The sequence below is a fragment of the Polypterus senegalus genome, chromosome 10 (genome assembly GCF_016835505.1).
Source record: "Polypterus senegalus isolate Bchr_013 chromosome 10, ASM1683550v1, whole genome shotgun sequence".
Classification (NCBI taxonomy): domain Eukaryota; kingdom Metazoa; phylum Chordata; class Cladistia; order Polypteriformes; family Polypteridae; genus Polypterus; species Polypterus senegalus.
Genome location: NC_053163.1, coordinates 70,604,208 through 70,625,650, shown reverse-complemented (window position 1 = coordinate 70,625,650; position 21,443 = coordinate 70,604,208). Strand labels below are relative to the sequence as shown.

At 34.5% G+C, this 21,443-nt stretch overlaps 1 protein-coding gene across 3 annotated transcripts in view; it reads right to left on the bottom strand.

Annotated features, from left to right (window-relative positions):
- Nucleotides 1-21,443, bottom strand: part of rps6kal (ribosomal protein S6 kinase a, like) — a 150,000-nt gene that overhangs the window by 43,645 nt on the left and 84,912 nt on the right. For all 3 annotated transcript variants that reach the window (XM_039765948.1, XM_039765949.1, XM_039765950.1), the window contains 5 exons: nucleotides 20,241-20,320; nucleotides 18,946-19,052; nucleotides 18,015-18,052; nucleotides 15,800-15,942; nucleotides 3,343-3,413 (listed from right to left, as the gene is read on the bottom strand). In XM_039765948.1, the coding sequence (XP_039621882.1) occupies nucleotides 3,343-3,413; nucleotides 15,800-15,942; nucleotides 18,015-18,052; nucleotides 18,946-19,052; nucleotides 20,241-20,320 (439 nt within the window). The remainder of the gene's footprint in view (nucleotides 1-3,342; nucleotides 3,414-15,799; nucleotides 15,943-18,014; nucleotides 18,053-18,945; nucleotides 19,053-20,240; nucleotides 20,321-21,443) is intronic.

Below are 21,443 nucleotides of genomic sequence, written 5' to 3'. Positions count from 1 at the left end.
GTCATAAGAAAAAGCGCTTTGAATGGCGGAAGAAGAACACTGCATTCCAACAAAAACATCTGCAACCTACTGTCAAATTTGGTGGAGGTTCCATCATGCTGTTAGGCTGTGTGGCTAGTTCAGGGACTTGGGCTGTTGTTAAAGTCGAGGGTCAGATGAGTTCAACCCAATATCAACAAATTCTTCAGGATAATGTTCAAGCATCAGTCACAAAGTTAAAGTTATGCAGGGGTTGGATATTCCAACAAGACAATGACCCAAAACACAGTTAGAAATCTACAAAGGCATTCATGCAGAGGGAGAAAGACAATGTTCTGGAATGACCGTCACAGTCCCATGACTTGAATATCATCGAAAATCTATGGGATGATTTGAAGCAGGTTGTCCATGCTCGGCAGCCATCAAATTTAACAGAACTGGAGAGATTTTCTATGGAAGAATGGTCAAAAATACCTCCATCCAGAATCCAGACACTCATCAAAGGCTATAGAAGGCGTCTAGAGGCTGTTATATTTGCAAAAGGAGGCTCAACTAAGTATTGATGTAATATCTCTGTTGGGGTGCCCAAATTTATGCACCTGTCTAATTTTGTTATGATGCATATTGCATATTTTCTGTTAATCCAATAAACTTAACGTCACTGCTGAAATACTACTGTTTCCATAAGGCATGTCATATATTAAAAGGACGTTGATATTTTAATAGCTCAGCCAATGATAAACAAAAATCCAAAGAAACAAGAGGGGTTCCCCAACTTTTTCATATGACTGTAGTTAAATGGAAACTATTTTGTAAGATTTGCAATCTGTGCCAGAAAACCGCAGACAACCACAGTGTTTCCTGTCACACATGTGATTTGCTTGCACATTGATTATTCTATCTTGTGTTTCTCACAATTTTTTGCATCTTATTTAGTGTAATAAGCTTAGAATATACAGTAATCATGGGACACAAAATGTATTTGCAGATTTTCGCATTTGCACGGGCCCTGCGCCCATAATCCTCACAAATCGCAATGGATAAATGAATATCAATTTTAGAGAAAAAATTTGAAAAACAGGTTTTTACAAAGGTTTCAAAATTTACTGATCATTAAGTATAACAAAATCATTCAACATTTTAATAATGACCTATACTAACAATAATGCACTGAATTTCAACATTCCATATACTGTAAATAATTTACCACAGTAAAAGAAGACAGCACTACTTAATTTAAAAAAATGCATGATATAAAAGGAAACAATTTTATTCTCTTTCAAATCCAGGACTCTCCAGGCTATTTAATGTTATGAAGCTAAGATGTTGAATGGATAAGAAGGATTAGAACATGACAAAAACAACCCAAGGCAGTTGATTAATCCAGCTGGATGTCAACAACGGATGCTGATGGCTTTGATATAAATGTATGGAATGGGTTTTTGTGGTACAGGATATAACTATCATGCCACAGAAAATCAGAATTTTATTTCTAATCGCATATATTTGTTTTTTTTAACAGCAAAGTACATCATATCACAACAAACCGAGAATGGCTTAACACTAGAATTCCCAGAGCCAACGAAAAAACTTTTAGATCCGGCCCACCTTAAATCCATCCGCACCTCTCTATCAGCGTCTTTTGTCCTGTAAATGTGCACATAAATACAAGCAGCCTGGTACACATGTCGTAAATGTAGGAAGGACGGTCCTTGCGTGTGTGAACTGTTAACATTTGAATTTGATGATTGCATATAGCGCTGAACTGACCTCTCTGTACTATTCTTTCCTCTGCATGTCCTGGAGTACAAAAGAAACAGCCTCATACAGTAACATGGAGACTGTCAAGATCGGGGGGAAAAAAAAACACACGGTTACCAATTACAACCACAACATTTTATGCAAATGAATGTGAATAATATGAATAATGCATCCGTGCCCCAATGTTTTCCGAAATGTACTATATTGGTCATAAAATTAATAATTCCAAATATCATATATACCTATGTCTGTTTTTTTTTTGACATCATAGACCATAAGGTGCATACTAATTCAGCGTGAGCAGGAACACTCAATAAAACTGAATAAAAAAAAATCAAGTGACGGTGAGATACGAAGAAGGCAGATTCACCAGCGTTCGTTTGTCAGCTTTTATCCCTCCAGATCAAAGAACGTCCAGGAGGCAGTCGGGATCAAACCGGGAACTCTTGATTACAAGTCAGCAAATCTTACCGCTACGCCACGGAAGCTGTTGTATCGTCCTTGAACCTTTTGTGCAAGTGTTTATTTGATCTTTGGACTTCAGGCTTCACACATTATATAGTTTATGCCACCATTTTGTCATTTACTACTAAAATATGAAAAACATTTCTGTTTTAACAATGTGTTTACACAGATTATTGTAGAAACGGAACACACATGAAATGCATGTGTTCCAAATAACGATCTATTATTTCCACTCTAAAACTCCAGCACTTCACTCCCAGATAATCAATGAAGGCATGAGGTGGGAGAACATTGTGCACATTCTACAGTGGTGGGAGGTGGAATAGCAGGCTGATTGCTGCTTGTCTTTATCGGCACATTTACAGGACAAAAGACGCAGACGGAAAGGTGCAAATGGATTTAAGGTGGGCTGGATTTACATGTTTTTTCGTAGGCTCTGGTAATTTTAGTGTTAAAGAACAGAAAAATAAAAGTAGTACCATTGTCAGATGTACAGAGTACAGTGAAATTCTTACTGGTATGTTAAACAGAGGTGCAGATATGTGGTTACTCGATATATAAGCAAAGATGACATATTAAACTGTATTCTAATACACAATTATTTTTTCTTTTTATAACTTCTTGCTTCAGCCTATTCTACTGATAAAAGCATTGTGTGCTTAATTAACCTGTTAAACAAACAGAATAAATGGAAAACACAAGAAGTAGGCTAAGGAGGTGTTTGCTTAGTGCTTCAGGGCATCCATGCTTTTTCAGCCACTGAATTTATATATAAAAGGTTATGAATAGTTACATTAATAAAAAAGTGCTTTTTTCCTCTCTCTAAAGTATTATACTAATGATAATAATTAGTATTATTATACTAATTAATCACAGAATATAGCAATTCAGGATAAAGCTACTATCAATAACTTAACTGTAAACAATAACACTGAAAAACTATTTTCTTGAAAAAAAAATGAACAAAAAAAAAAAATATTACTGACAAAATGAACATCTTGAAGCAATGAAGATAACAAAACATGGCAATGACTATGCAATCTTTCTTTTAAGTCTTTACCACTGCTTTAGAAAATAATGATGACTGTACACTTTTCCGCAGGGTTTCCTGCTAATGATCTTAAATAAGGGACTTACTTGAGAATCATATTCATGGTCTCATTTCTGTCTTTCCCTTGAAAGGGCAGCGTACCAGTAAGCATTTCAAACTACAGGAATTAGAATAGACAAAACAGTAGAATTAAAGCCAGAAGTCTAAATAAATTGCATCTTGTTAATTTAAAAAAAATCTAAACAAGAAAGTCACTTTTGACAGCAAGTTATATCTCAATGCACCTTGCAATAATAATTATAAAGAAAAAAAAAAACAATTTCCTTATATGTAGCATATTAATAAGAAAGAAAATACTTTAACCTTTTAGTTTGAAAAGTGTCAACTTTTGTTTGGTATTTCACATAAAATCTAAATATTATACCAAGTGTCTTTCATATTAAGATATTTTCTTAATATGCAAAACACTGAAATGCTATTTTCTGCATATGTATCAAATAGAAATGACTGCCGCAAAGATCAGAACTAGAACTAGTAGGTTTAACCAAATAACCTCCGGATCTTAAATTGTAACAATTTAATTGTAACAAAGGCTTCAGTTTAGAATCCATTTTAAAATGTCACTATATGGCCAGGTTCCATACTCCATAGCATCTACATAAAATTGGAGGGATAATTAAAATTACTGGTAGAGACAGAAATTTTAGCTATAAGACCTACAAACTCTGAATGATCTGTTTCTCAATATTATGTGTGTACATTTAAATTCAATTTTTAAATGAATGCTTAAGACTCATCAATTTATCATATTACATATTCATGTGGCAATAAATATAGTCTTTTCTAATTTTGCAATCTTTCTGATTTACTATTATAAAGTCTCTTGTTTTCATTTGCTTATGTCATTGTTGCATTTCATTTCATTGCTATCTTGATGGTATTATTCCACTTGATCTCGCTAACAGTACTTTTGAATGGATTTGTCACTGCCAAAGGCAAACCAGATATCAGTACTTGGTTTTCTGCCTAAAAGATTTTCATGCAGTTTAGTACAATGTGAAATATCCACAGAAGACCTGGATGAAAAGATGATGAAGAGCAGATGGAATCTGGGTAAGCTGAAATTAACAATTTTTTTCTTTTATGCTTCTAGCTTTCTTAATATACTGTAATCAAGCTTTGCATTTAATATATAAATATTGAGGTAGTTAATTTGTTTGTAAAATAATTATTCTATGTATATATTTTGTGCTTTGTGTTTAGCATTTTTTTTTTAATTTTGTGCATTATTTTAACTATATCAGTAAATGACTAGTATTTCCTAAACATCTCATACACGACCACAGCAGATTAACTGGAAACTCTAATCCAGCTGGTTATGTGTGCACACAGCACATTGTTATGACCAAGTGTAGGCCCAATGATGAACTGCCACTCCATATAGAGTTGACTCCTGCCTTGCAAGTCCTATAACAGATTTCAGGTATATATACAGGTATATGAGGAAATTTGGTTATGTATAAATAAAAATAGGTAAAGCGTTTTAAGCATGCAATGAAAAATTGTTAGGTACATAAAACTATAATGAATTTGAAAATGCATTTATTGAATAATATTGTTCTAATTGGGGCATTATTTAACTATTCACCTTGGTACTAAGTCCCATAAAAGGCAGGTTGCTATTCTGTTGAAATTAAATGTCTGTGTAGCATGAAACTATCTACACCTGGAATGGGTGAAACGGAGATCCACAAGTGAAATGTTCCCAAACACCTCATAATGTTCCCAAACACCTCATGTATCTTATTTACTACCATGAGGGGGTGAACCACATGTTAGAAACGTGTAATTAAGCTAAACTGATTATCAAGTCTGTCTTGTGAAGGTCAAATAAAACAAGTAAATAAACTGTATAAAAAAGAAATCAGAACTAGCTTTATAACGTAAAATATTTCAACAATACTGTGGCTGTTTTAGCATATTAAAAAACTTTAAACCCATTCAGTCCTTCAGAAAGTAAACCTACTTATGTTACAATATTTTATGGCATTAAAAAAATCATGAGAATTAACTGTTCACTGTGTTAATGAAATTTTCAGACATTTGTTGCAATCAGACCATATTACCTGAACATACTTCAGCCTATTAAAACCGTTAACGGAAAATTTTACAGTTTCTTGCAATAAATCTTTGAATTCTACAAATGGAATTAAACATTTTTTGTTGTTTGACAAGTCTATCCATCAAGAAAATCTCACTCTCTGGAACAGATTTAGCATTTTTTGCGTCCCTCTCTCTCTCCTTATCTATCTCGCTCGCCCGCCCAGCGCGTCTCTCTCTCTCTTTCTGGCAATCGTCTCCTATTCTCTGTCTGAGTCTGTGTGCCTCACTCATATAGTCATATCTGTTTACTGGCACTCATATAGTCATATCTGTTTACTACAGCATTGTGACTGTGTGTGTGTGCGCTGTGAAGTGCGAGTCCCCGTCTTGCTCCCCAAAACATGAAGCTGAGTCTCAGTAGTTTAACACCAGCTTTATTCAGCTTGAGACCGCAACTGCCCTGTTATTTATTGTACCAGATCTTTATAATGTTCCTTGTATGATCCATTGACGACAGGCGCTTATAGCATGTCTGCGATCTTTTTGGATGCGCTTATATGGCGAACTGCTACAGCGCTGGGAGACTGCGATTGCTTTTATATATATATATATATATATATATATATATACACACACACACACACACACACACACACACACACACACACACAGGGTGGCCCACGAAAAAGTAGCCCGCCTCCCTGGCGAAAAAAGGCGCCCTTCCATAAAGAAAGAAAGAACTTGAAATGCAAAAATCTTTACTCACTCTTTATAGAAAGTGCTGAAAATGATCTCCTTGTGCGTCAATGCATTTTTGGGCGCGCCTTAACATGTTGTCATATACGCATAGCGCAACTCTGGGGCGAATGCTGAATTGCATTACGAATATTGTCTTTCAACTGGTGTAAAGTTCTCAGGTTATTAGCGTACACTTTTCCCTTCAAATTGCCCCACAGATACAGAACCCCCTAATAGACTTTTCCAGGGAGGCTGAGGAGTGTGATCCCTCTGTAGTTGGAACACACCCTCCATAATCCTTTGTGTGATCCCACTGTAGGTGGAACACACCCTCCACAATCCTTTGGTGACAATCCTGTCTTCTATAAATGTCTCCCGAATTTGTGACAGTGACACGTGTGACAAGTCGCGCCATCCTGTTAGAAGAAGGTGTACTTGCGTTCTTCCAGCGTCAACTGTCCGTAAAATTCCTCACACGTTTGCACTTTATCTACACAGCTTTCGTGATGAGGGTAGTCAATCGGCGTTCCACTCTGGCAGGAAGGCGGGCTACTTTTTCGTGGGCCACCCTGTATATATATAGCTGCACTCTCAGAAATCTGCTTTATAACAATAGATGTTGTGATTCAAGGCAGCTATTTTAATGGAGAGTGAAACACGTCACCTTGTGTGTATGTGTATATATATATATATATATATATATATATATATATATATATATATATATATATATATATATATATATATATATATATTATATTATATATATATTATATATATATATATATTATATTATATATATATATACACATACACACAAGGTGACGTGTTTCACTCTCCATTAAAATAGCTGCCTTGAATCACAACATCTCTTGTTATAAAGCAGATTTCTGAGAGTGCAGCTATATTTTAACACTAGAATTACCAGAGCCTACGAAAAAACTCGTAAATCCGTCCCACCTGAAATCGCTTCTTAAAACCGTTCTCACCTCTCCGCCAGCCTCCTTTGTCCTGTAAATGTGCCGATAAAAACACACGAAATGCGTGTGTTCCAAATAACGATCTATTTTTTCCACTCTAAAACTCCACTTCACGCTCAGATAATCAATCAAGGCAAGAGCAGGGAGAAGTTCATGCATGTTCTGCGACGGTGGGGGATGGAATAGCCGGCTGCTTGCTACTCTTAATCTCAACATTAACAACACAAAAGACGCTGGGAGAGGTGCGGACGGATTTAAGTAGCGATTTAAGGTGGGACGGATCTGCGAGTTTTTTCGTAGGCTCTGGTAATTCTAGTGTTAAAAAGCTTCCTCACCCCAAAAAGCACATATGGAAAGCATGCCAATGCTATTCTGGACTTCAGGAGGATAACCTAAATCTACTTTTACTGGCTATTGCCTGCTAAAGACTGGCTATAAATGAGACATTATGTAAATAAAAGCATATTAAGAATTAAGTAGATGAGATTTAGCATGAAAAGCAATCTTTTAAAACATCTTTAAACTGCAAACATTATAACAATATCAAAATGTTACACAAAGAATGCTTTTGGGAACAACAAATCATGATTTAAAAGATAGCAAATACACATCATATAGTGTAGCTTAGCAAAAGGGTAAAAATGGCAATGGGCATTCAACATTGCTTTAACTAATAAATCTTACATTGTTTATTTAGAATTTAAAGTTCAATGTCAATATTTGAATAAGAATATCATAATATTAAAATCTAACTTGCAACATTGATTATAAAATGAATATTGAATCAGGCAGTGCAATATGCACAGTGGTGACTGTGGGAGTAATTGCTTTGCAAATAAACACAGGAGATTTTATTTATACCATCCCCAAAATTACACTGTAAGTGCACCATTGCAGTGCAGCAACATGTAATCTTATTTAGAACTTAGAAACCCCTTCAGTACATATCAAATTTTAAATGACAAAATTTAGAATCATTCAGTAATGACATTTTATCAAGTTCAAAACATCTGCTACTTAAAATGTTTAGTAGTCAAAAGAGGCTTCTTGTGCTTTTTCTTATTAACATAAGTATTCTATGTAATATAAAAATGTGCATACCTGATATCTTTATATAAATGTCTATGTTCATTCATTCATTCATTTATTACAACCTCTTACATAAGCAATTCAAAATGACATGTAATGTAAACGATGTCTTTCTGGTTTTATGCTCCAAATGTGTTTTCCTTTTAAGGAATAATAAGGTATAGTAATTACAACATTCTTGGCTATACATGTTTTGATATATTTTGCATGCTTGATGGTCACTGTAGTCTATGTCTTTAGGCTATTTTTTAAACATTTGTGTGATATGTTCCATTTCTCTCAACTGATGCATTTCAATATAAAATATAAGAAAGGGTATTGTTCAAAAAATAAAATTACCCTATATTCTTTTTTTTGTGAATACATTTCTGCCTAACATGCTTTACTTAGAGTACTTAAAGAAAAAGTAGTGTCCCTTTACTCTTTGTCTTTCAGTTAATTTTATTTTCTAGATAATTTTTTAGAACCACAACACTAAGAAACATGGCTAGGTTTGATAACTACTCGCCGCCTACAAATGTGAATGTTAAATTAGCTCAAGGGTAACGTCCTCAAAACCAACCAGTAAAATAATTTACCATGGCTCAACACCATCAGCTTTTAGCTGCCGAAACTGAAAATATGGTTATTTTTCTTAGCAACCTACACTTGCAGTAATTAAGATGCTATGTAGTTATACATCCGCTTAATAATGAAAACGTGATAAAAAGGAATTTTTAAAATGTATTACTCAAACTAAATTATTTTGAGTTTGTTTGTATGACCTGTTACTGTGTACCAGTAAATAAAAATAAACTGCAAAAAAAACCTAAACCATTTATGATGTTACAGTGAGAAAGTCCTTCGAATTGTTTTTCTAGTTTTAAGAAATTATTTAGTTTTAGTTTTTATTTAGGTTTTCATTCTCTTTTGTAATTTTTATTTTTCAAGAACTTGTAGTTTTTATTTAATTTTTCATTCATGTGTTTTTAGTTTTTATTTGGCTTTAGTTTTTGTGTTTTTTTTTTTTTTATTATATATAAGTGTTGTTTTACTTATCAAAAAAAGTTAATATGGACACTGTTCTGCAAGTCTAAAAATACAGCTTTATTTAATGTTGTCATATTGTATATTACTCATCTCACAGTAATTCATCACCACAGTAAGTCTTCTCATACACTTTTCTACTGGTTGCATGAATGGAATCAGCTTTGCTCACAAAAATATTTTGGAAAAGTATGTACTGCCTATGTTGTAGTATGAGGACTTCGACAGTCCTGAAAGGAGCTCCTGCATTTCACTGGACACAATCATGCAGAGAAATTTACACTCAAAAACAAAGCAACTTTAACAAGACTAAGAATTAAGCCTGAGCCCTAAAACTCTGATGTAAGAATTTTAAGCACCACTAGACCACCCTGTTTCAAAACATTATATTAAGTAAATGACTGGATTAAAACTAAATGGATGCTTTTTCTTATAAACTTCTAGTGCTGGATTGCCTGCAGCATCCTTGCAGAGTCACATTTTTGCTTTTGTATGTGTGCATGATTGAGCTTTTTTTTCATTTTATTGAAATCACACAACATTCCATACAAAAAGATCAATTTTACAAGAATAGGATTGAAAACAAATCAAACAAATCAACTAACCCCCACCCCTGAGAAAGAGAGCATGGGCAGCAGAATAAAACGTAAACCTAGTAAGAATAAGTAAATAGATAAATTAGTAAGTGAATATAGATGAATAGAGAAGAAAAAGAAAAAAGGAATAGGGAGAGAATCTGCTTCCTCAGTGCTTTAAAAGCTTATTCTAAAATGATTGAGCATTCTATCTATTTAGGTAGCTCTCTGTGATCTTAAACTTGCCAGATTTCATTCACTCCACGACACATCTAGTAACATATTTTGTCAATACAGAGTATTTTATGACACACTACCAATATGCAGTAGTAGACTGGTACCCTTCATCAGTTGCGTGCACTCTGTGCACATACACCTGGGAAGAAGATGCAAATGACATACAGACCTTGACAAGGCTAGCTTTCAAACCTGAGCTTATGGCAATGTGTGACAGGAATTATTCTGTCCATGTTAAAACATCAGTTCTAAGTAACTTTAATAAAGCTGTATGCAAACATGTTACTTTGGCTCAATCACTAGCACTGATATCATGCCATACGTCTGCTTGATCTTTCACTGAAATAATACTGGCAGGATACTGGCAAAATCTTAACGAAACAATTTATATAATTTTCACATTTGTATTACTGCATTTTGCCAGATGACAATGCAACAGGAGACTGATCTGTTGACAAATGAAACAGATGTGTTGATGAAAAAGCTTAGTTTTGGTGTTGAGTCAAATAGTACATACACATGCATGAATTAATGTTCTTGCCTATGTTAACACTATGGCTGTGAGGCTTTAATGAATATACCAGCAACTATGCATGTTCCCATACAAATTATGTACAAAAGTAAGTGTTGTGATTACAAGTTTGGCTTAGTTTTCATTTTTGTTTTCCTATTTACATTTAATTCTATTAGGATATTTTTTTCATTTTTATTTTTTGTTTAAGCTACCAAAATTATTTTTTCATTAACATGTTAAATTTTAGTCTTCATTAAACTCCTTAGTGTAATGTTTACCCCACTAAAAATGAGCCGAAAAACACTGAAATTTTTTTCAATGAGTAAAAAAAAGGTTATTACCTGTACATGAACCATGTAAATACCAAAATGTCAACATAACAACATAAATGCAGGAGAAAAGGTATATCAGCTGTGTCCAGTGCTGTAGTGATGTAGATTTAGTACACGTCTTTCATGTATTATGTTCTGAAACAGTCACCAATGCAGCGCCCAATGCTGCAATTGAGACAGTAACAGGACGTTTCTTTGAGAACTTTTTTAGAATTTTATTTCAATTGCCTGCACATAAGATTGAAATGTCAATGTCAAACCTGCATGACTGACTCACCTCTTGTGTTGTTGCAGGCTACCACAGCGCAACATTTAGTGACTTCCACTTTTCTCCTGACATAAACATTGACAGTTGCTTGCCACATTGTAAACAGTGCTTAGGGGTCTAACATTTTGCTTGTCCTTGCACTTAATTACAATTATTTTGCCTTTTTGTCATATAGCTACTGTCATATCACACTGAAGCTTGTGCCACCAAATTCACCTTTCACATCGCAGTGCTGTATCATGCATCAATTTCACTTTCGTGTTAACGTTTGATGAACAACTCACATCGTCATCACTTTCACTCAATTCGAGCGATGGTTCAATTTCAGTTCATTCTAAAACTGCCATTACAGCTTTTCACTTGCCATTGTGTTTTTAGCTGTAGGCTTTGTCCCATTCATGAATACTGACAAATTACCTTAAAGTGCCAAAACCCATACAAATATTCATTACTTTTTGCAGCGATGTTATTTTATCCACTAAATGGAAGCAGTATAATGTTCTGAGTATTAAAGGCACTTGCATAGAATTCCGAACCCGAGTCACCCTTGGCGTTAACAAGATAAAAAAAAAAACAGCTCTCTAACATCTTAAAAAGAACTGCAAACAGAGGGCGTAACACCATTTATTCTGAAATTGCTTGTGTTTTCTACCTGCTCACTTTCTGCTTTGCATCTCTTTTTCCTAACATATTCAGGAGCACTTTTTTCACATGTCTGTAACATATTATTCAAATAAAAAGATACATCTTACTAGTAGTAACTTTCTATTAGTGCCTAATGAATTATATTAACACCAGTAATGGCGGACTGCACGAAAACGTGCAGTGAATACACTTGACTTCAGCATTCCTAGTTTTCATCCTCTTTCTGTGTACATTTAGCATGCATTTGCTCAGAGGTTGATGCGCTTGCTGCTTCGTGAGCAGCTTGTTTTCTTCAATCTAGTAGCCCACTTCTTCTCTTCTTCTGTCGGCATCTTTTAGCGTTAGAACTGATTAAGTCAGTTTTGTGTTGCAATTACTTAGTACATTTTTCTTAATTTTTCACTTAAGCTGACACATAAGTGTTCAATCTGCCTCAAGAATGATTTAGCCGTACGCATGCGCAGCACGGCCGCCCTGCTGCTGAAAGTTGATTCTACAATAAAATCAAATCAAAATTAAGAGTAACAAAAATCATCACCCACAGAAGCAGACAGTAGAGGTCACGTAGTATATGTGTACCAAATTTCAGGTCAATAGGTGAAATGAAGCAGACAGTAGAGGTCACGTAGTATATGTGTACCAAATTTCAGGTCAATAGGTGAAACAGTTTGCAAGTTACAGGTAATTTAAAATTCTGGACAGACAAACGGACATCCACGGTAGTGTATTATATACGAAGATTATAGTACTTTCAAGAAACAATCAAAAAAGAAGTGACCAAATGTGTTAAAAACAATCTGCTTTAACTTGTAAGAAAGTTGCTGGAAGTCATCATATTGCACTATGTAATGTAATCTTAAATGTCTTATCAAATTTATAGTGCCAAACGCATTTGTTTTAGTTTCATTACAGCCGACTTTTTCCTGGAACATGCTGCAGTTCAAGTATCTTTCATTTCAACAAACTTTCATACAGCAGACATTTTGCAATGTCTCCTAGGTCTACTGGACCAAAACAATGAACAAGAAATCCTACCCTAAATAAAATCTGAACTAAAGAGAATAATGCACAGGAGATTATTTTCAATCTGAAAAGCTATAGTATAATTGTGTGGTTTTGATTAAATGCAATGCATTTTGACTAAAACCCAATGTAAAGAGAAAAATCCACACTGTAAAGCATAAGTTATATTATTATGGTATAAGTATATTGGTCACTAATAGAGACCGAGGCCATATCAGGATCAAGGAATACACAAGTCACACACACACACACGCGATGAAATACTAGTGACCTTTTGCAACTCAGTTAAGACTTGGAAGTTGGACCTGCACCTTATGCCATTCGGCCAAATCAGCAATGAAGAGGATAAGTATTAACACTAGAATTACCAGAGCCTACAGAAAAACTCGTAGATCCGTCCCACCTTAAATCGCTTTTCATCTCTCCGTCAGAATCTTTTGTCCTTTAAATGTGTTGATAAGCAGCAAACGGCAAGCAGTCTGCTGTCACATCCCCCACCGGCGCACAGTTTTCTCAGCTCAAGTCTGTTTACCTGCATGTCAATTGCTTGGAGTTGTATAGAGTGAAAAAGTCAAGCAAAATGACACCTTTCATAAATGCTATATCGATATTAGGAATACATGCATTTCATGTGTGTTTCGTGTCTACAACATTCTATGTACAGTAAAGTCATCGTTAAAACAGAAACGTTTTTCATGTTTTAGTAATAATTGACAAAATGTACAAATAGAACATGTGTGTTTTTATTCAAAATTATAACTGCAGGAAAAAAAGCTGCGTTAGTGTGCGACATTGACATGCATTTACTATGACTCCTCCGTGGTGCAACGGTATCAGCTACTGACTGGGAATCAAAAGGTCACGGGTTTGATCCCCGGCAAGTCAGTTTTGAGAAGTGAGCTGCTTTTATTGTTACTATTTCAGAATAAAACATACATTTCATTTCAGTCAGTCTGTAACAGCCGGTGTAAATGTATGATACTTGTAAAGGTTAGCTTTGTTTTTTTTAATCCAGTTTCATGCTCTCAGTCGTGTTCTCAATCTTACCCAATCACACCCACAACCCCCACCCCCCCCCACTAATGTTTTCACATAAAGATGCACTACAGCTCTGCTCTCTGTAGGAAGTAAGTAAATAAACAAGTGCACTTTAATTCAAGACTATAACCGAAGAAAAAAGAAAGTCACAAGTACACTGCAGAGCTTCCTGTGTTGGAGCGACACGGGCATGCTCAAAAAAATACACGTGTAATGCCACAAAAAGTGCACGCAGACACTTCAGTTTGCAAGCATTTGTACAAGAATGCAGTCAGACTTCTTTTTAGGGCACACACACCATCCAGATGTAAACACTAGCACATGTTATTTATTTGGATCACATAAAGACGCGCTATAGCTTGAATGTTACTTATTTGGATCACATAAAGACGCGCTATAGCTCGAATGTTACTTATTTGGATCACAAAGACGTGCTATAGCTCGCATGTTATTTAAATAATATGTGAAAACTGCAGTGTCAGATGGGGGTAGGGTAAGATCGTGAATGAGACTGAGAGCATGAAACTGAATAAAATAAAAAACTTTAGCTAAACTAATACAAGTATCATACATTTACACCGGCTGTTACAGACTGACTGAAATAAAATGTATGATTTATTCTGAAATAGTAATAATAAAAGCAGCTAACTTCTCAAAACTGACTCGCCGGGGATCGAACCCGTGATCTTTTGATTCCCAGTCAGTATCTGATACCGTTGCGTCACGAAGGCAGTCATAGCAAATGCATGTCAATGTCACATACTAACATGGCTTTTTTTTCTGCAGTTATATTTTTTAATAAAAGCGCATTTGCTCTGTTATATTTGTACCTTTTGTGAAAGTGTTTCTTTGATATTTGGACTTCAGGCTTCACACATTATACACTTCATGTCTACATTTTGTCAATTATTACTAAAACATGAAAAACGTTTCTGTTTTAAAGATGAGTTTACTGTACATAGACTGTTGTAGATACGGAACACACATGAAATGTATGTGTTCCAAATAATGATATAGTATTTATAAAAGGTGTCATTTTGCTTGACTTCTCACTCTATACAACTCCAAGCAACTGACATGCAGGTAAACAGACTTGAGCTGACAAAACTGTGCGCCGACGGGGGATGCGACAGCAGACTGCTTGCTGTTTGCTGCTTATCAAAACATTTAAAGGACAAAAGATGCTGACGGAGAGGTGAGAAGCAATTTAAGGTGGGACGGATCTACGAGTTTTTTCGTAGGCTCTGGCAATTCTAGTGTTAAAAAGGATATTATTGAGGTTGCTCTCCAGAGCCCCAAAAATTTAATTCAGAATTTGTAGTATAGCTTGAAGATTGCTCTCAAAAACATTCCACACAATTTGTGAAATTATTGTGCATAATTTTCTCTCTTTTATGAGTGTTTGAAAATACGTAAGACATAATCAAGCTATTAATACTTTATTTAGCAAATTATTACTCAGTACATTTTCTAAATTAATTTTTTTTTATTTTGACTTTCCCAACATATACAATAAAAGGTGAGATTAAAAATATTCAGCTTACCCTCAAATTACAACTGGGTCTTTTTAAACCAATTGGTACATTTATATAATATATTATATACAGTAAATGAAGGATTTAAAGAGTTTCATCTGCATTACTTGTAAATGTAAAGAAAAATACACTGTAGCACAATCAATTATGGACTTGACACAACTATCCTTTGATTATCTCTGATTAATTTCTCCTCTTTGTATATGTGAACTGCTTAAACACTTTGTCAATACCAAGGTTGCAAATGTTTGAGGAATGCAGACAGACAATTTGGAGTACATACAATACTTGTAGAATTTCCTTTCAAGGAGGAAAAGTGTGATGCTGTGTTAATTGAATTTCCATTGTATAAATTTCTTGTTGACTATGCTGCTTTCTTAGAACAAATAAACATTACTTTTGATAGGATTAAAGTGACAAAAAATGCTGGTGGCACATACCATTAAAACTCCAAGTGACCACCAATCTGCACTCTGCGTGTGGCCTCTCCGGTTAACCACTTCAGGTGCCATGTACTCCACTGTCCCACAAAATGAGTATGTTTTCTTATCCTGATCTACTGATTCTTTACTGAGCCCAAAGTCTGCATACAAAGTAAAATCCATTTAATTTTCCAAGTAAGATATACAACTCAGAAAAAGATAGAAGGTTAATATGTAACTAAAATATGATTTACATAAAATCCTTTTACACCAGGGTATAAAATCTCACTAATATCTACAGCAAACTACAGTATACTACACTTCAGTAAAATGAACAAGATATTACACACAACTGTGTTTATAGTCAACTAGCATGAAATATGCTCTGCAAATGTTACAAGATGCATTCTTTTAGTGATGTATTCTTGTTTATCTGTATTCAATCATGTGACAAATTAAAATGAGTTAAGGCAAAAATCAATGTTTGCAAAGACAATAGTATTTATTGGTTATTTTTGGTTTCAGCATGATTAAGTTATTTCCCTGTTGTAGTGCAGATTATCAGAATTAAAGAACATGCAGGATGGTATGTCCATGTAAACATGATTTCACTGCATATTTTAAATATTGAGCACAATTAAAAAAAAAACCTATAATTTATAAATCGCAAATTAGGAAGAAAACTTATGCATATGCATTTCAATTACAACATACACCAATCAGTCACAGCATTAAAACCACCTGCCTAAAATTGTACAAGTCCTCCTTATGCCACCAAAACAGCTCTGACCGTTGAGACATGGACTCCACAAGGTGTTCTGTGGCATCTGGCACCAAGATGTTAGCAGCAGATCCTTTAAGTGCTATAAGTTGCAAGTTGGGGACTCCAAGGATTACACCTGTTTGTCTAGTACATCCTACAGATGCTTGATCAGAATGATCTCTGGGGAATTTGGAGGCCAGGTCAATGCCTTGAACTCTTTGTCATGTTCCTCAGACTATTCCTGAACAATTTTTGCATTATCCTGCTGAAAGAGTCCACTGCCATCGGGAAATATGGTTGCCATGAAGGGTGTATAATTGGTCTGAAACAATCTTTACGTAGGTGACACATGTCAAAATACCATCCACACATAAGCCAGGACCCAAGGTTTCCCCATGCAGAACACTGCTCACATCACACTACCTCCACCGGCTTACTTTCTTCACATAGTGCACCCTGCTGCTATCTCTTCCCCAGGTAAACAACAAACAAACACACAGCCATCCACATGATCTAAAAGAAAATGAGATTCATCAAACCAGGCTACCTTCTTCCACTGCTCAAGGGTCCAGTTCTGATGCTCACATGTCCATTGTTGGTGCTTTTGGAGGTGGACAATGGTCGGCATTGGCACTCTGGCCAATCTGCAGATACACAGACCGATATGTAGCGAGCTGCGATGCACTGTGTGTTCTGACACTTTTCTCTCATAGCCAGCAACATGTGCTATAGGAGCTCTTCTGTGGGATCGAACCAGTTGGGATAACCTTTGCTTTCCACAAACATTAATGAGCCATGAATGCCCATGATCCTGTTGTCTATTCACCTGTTATCCTTCTTTTGTTAGGTAATAACCACTGCATACTGGGAACACCTCACAAGGACTGCCATTTTAGATGTGCCATATAGTAGTCATCTAACCATCACAATTTAGCCCTTATTAAAGTCACTAAGATCCTTACGCTTGCCTATTTTTCTTGTTTTCAACACACCTTAGTACTAGGATGAGGTACCGTATTCGTCATTATGGATGTAATGAGAAATCAAGCAAAATTACACCTTTTATTGGCTAACCAAAAAGATGAAATACATCTTTGCCTGAAGAAGGGGCCCGAGTTGCCTCAAAAGCTTGCATACTGTAATTTTTTTAGTTAACCAATAAAAGGTGTCATTTTGTTTGACTTCTCATTAAACACATCACCTTCAAAGACGGGCTGTTCCCTTGCTGACTAATATAACCCACCCCTTGACAGGTGCCACTGTAACGAGATAATTATTACTCACTTCATCAATCAGTGGTTTTAATGCTGTGGCTGATCAATGCATGCAAGAATGAAATAGTGTGTAATTGTGGAAATAAGCAATTTTAAAATATTCAGACTATTTTAAACTAAATTAAATAGGAATTAAACTCAAACATTATATATATATATGATATAGAACAAGAAATAAAAGTGATTCAGTAAATACCTGTTAACTTGATATGTCCTGCTTCATCAAGCAAAATGCTGAAAATTAAAATCACATTCTCCAATACATGTACACAAATAACTTTCACACAGAAAACATTTAATAAAATAAAAGCTATTAACACAAAAAAATCTTTGCAATAATAATGTAACACTGAAAAAACAAGCTATCAATGTATAGCACGTCATTTTTCATGATGTGCAGATATTCTGCACATTTCATTTATAAAAATTCAAAGCATTTATACTTTAAGAGCTATTTGCAGTATTACAGTTTCTATAAAAACATAATACAAAGTAATAACATTAACATTGCCCTAAACTCTACTAGATATTCTACCAATAAAAGTTACTACATCAGTTAAAATAAAAAAATTACTTATAAACCTGACAAAATATTTTTAAATATCTGAGGTTGTAAATGTTTAAAAGTAAAAAGTAACAGAAAGCAGTGTAAATTACATTCTATGCAAAGGACAAGACTCTTCAGTATTTGATTCAGCTGATAAAATAAATAAATATTCTTAATAAAACAGCTGAATTAATAATAGAGACACTGACAAAGTAGTCTTAAAAAAAACCCTCTAATGTGGGTAAAAAAAGGATTGTCTATTTAACTGCTTTGGATATTGTCACTTGCTACAGTTTTGCTAAGTTTAAGCAAAAAGAAAAGACAAAGAGAATGGATGCAGTAACTCACTGGACAGCTCCACTTCGCAAATACACAACTCTCCAGCACTTATGCAGTTTCTTTTTTTCCCCTTTATATGCAAGTAACTGAATGCACAATTTGCAAATATCAAAATCAAGGGTCTGCTGTCCTAACATTCTCAACAAGTGTAGAAAAAAGTATGTTTTCTATTAAAAAATAGCAAGCCTATCTAAAATTTAAAAAGAGGAAACATGCAAAAAATCTCAAAAGGAATATTTACTTTTCGGGCTTCAGGTCCCTGTAAACGATTCCAAGGTTGTGCAGATGATCCAAAGCGAGGGCCAGCTCTGCAAGGTAGAATTTCACATCCTCCTCTGTAAACATAACCTAACAAGAACTGGACAGATTTACCGTTTGATTTTTTAAATGACTAATACATATACATTACAAAAAAAAAAGAATAATGTATTCCACCGATGTTATGCTCCACCTAAATACAACTCTACATCATATTACAAATCATAATGCTACTTCAAAAAATGTGAACGAAAGATTTAATAAAATGAAATTTTGTTTTATGGTATCTTAAAAGGGTAAAATATGAATTGAATAAACCATGAACAATTTATACATTTAACTAAGTTTTTCAGTTTAAAATGCCTTTTTTGTCTAATACCCATTCTAAGATTGTAAAGAAAATGGTATACAATAAAAGTCATCTAATGATATGATGTTTAAATGGAAATTTCTTTTTTAAAACACATCCCTATTATTAAGTTCAACTTAATGAATCATACTGCAGGAGCACCTGCAAGCCAAGAAAGCATCTCAAACAGTATTTGAAATGATATACAAAGAAAATGAATTAATCCAGCTGCCACATTTCTCTGCATAAGAGGTTGTGTTAAATGATGGTTCCCAAATATACATCCAAATCAAGTTCTCTCAATTCAGTTCAGGATTGTGGGAGCAGAACCTTTCCATGCAAGGCAAAAACTATTATAGGATACACAAACATCTGCACTCACTCATAAAACATCAGTGTAGAGTCACAAATCAACCTAACCTGTATGTCTCTGATATACAGGTAGAAAAACAGGAGTAGATGGAGGAAGACCCTACACAAACAGTACAAACAGCTGGAATTCCATCCCAAGACTCTGGGCCTGAGTGGTAGCAGAGCTGACTATTGATCAACTCTGTTATTTTATAATTCATAATAGTTAATACATTACATGAGAGGCATTTCCCACATAAAATGTATTAGTTGTAACTTAAGTCATAGTTCTAAAAGTTTTCATAGTTTATTCAGTAACAAGATTCAACTACAATGGCTAATTTTACTGTAAATTCCTGCACAAGAAGTTAACCAAATATTCAGCCTGATGAAACAATGACAAATTACAGAATAATTTGCATTACAAAGATAGTGAATCGGCACTAACTTTTAAGACATACTATGTAATCAAATAAAAATCAGTTGGTGCTTTCAATATGTTAGAAGGTCCAAAAAATCCAAAATGAATTATTAAAATAAGAATAAATACCATTAAAAAAAACTCAAAATATGCTTACCTCTTTGGATAAGCGAGTAAACACATCTCCACCCCTGAGAAAATCCAGAATTAAGTATAGCTTCCCTTCAGTTTGAAAGGCTAAATAATGATTAAAAAAAATCAGAGTACACAATTATACCACAAATGAGAAAAAGATAGTGTAATATGCTATAAATAACAATAAAAGCAAATTGTATTACTATAGCACCTTCCACTTCACAAACATCCTAAATTACCCAACAGTACCTGAAGCACAGAAAAACAAAACATTAAATAACACTAGATAAAAATTAATAATCAAAGCATTAAACACCAAATAAAAATGAGTGCAAAACCCCACAAATTTCTTAATTAACAAGAAAATAAACAGGGACACAGTAAAAAGTGCTAGTTCACATTAAACATAAATTTGCAGGTGGTTCATTAACTGAAGGCTGCTCTGATGTAGTTTAATTTTTAAATTTTATGCTCTATCCAGAAATGAATTTCTTCATGCAAGTTGTAAGATACGAATATCATCAGAGATGTCACATTTTAAACACTGAAATAGACCTAAGTATCATCCAAATAGATATGATAATCCAGTACAGGTCAATTCCTGTTATAGTGAATACCGAGGTAATTTCAATTTTCAGAACAACAAGTACTTTTTGTTGGCCCGGGCAAACGTTCATACAACATCATGTTTAATGGATTTCATTTTAAGGAAATGTAAATTTCAGTATACTTAATGCTTTTTTCGACCAAAAATTGCCACCAAAGATAATAATGCGAGGTAAAAAAAATACTTAATGCTGCACCTATACTTTCATAATCTCTCAGGAAACCTGCAACAGGCTGCAACAGGCTTGACCAAAAGAAAATGAAAGTCTGTTGCAAAATTTCCAGTCTCAGGCAGAATTGGCTGGAGTGTAGGTGCAGCATCATACAGGCAATTCTGAGTCAGTGCTCCATCAAGAGTCCAACTGGGTAGTTTTGTCATGTGTGGATACTGTACTGTTCGAGTTTCATAGCGCTTCTCAAAGTTTTCATTGCAAAGAACAAAAAAAAGACAGAAACTGTGTCAGTTTACTCTTAAAGAAAGGTTACACCTAACGTCTCATTTTCAAATAAAATATTTTTTGCAATTTTAGAAGCACTGTTTTTTTTATACAGGTATTGTCAAACATGGGACACAGAGCAGCATGTGACACAGGAAAGTGAGTTTAGCTTTCCAAGGGAA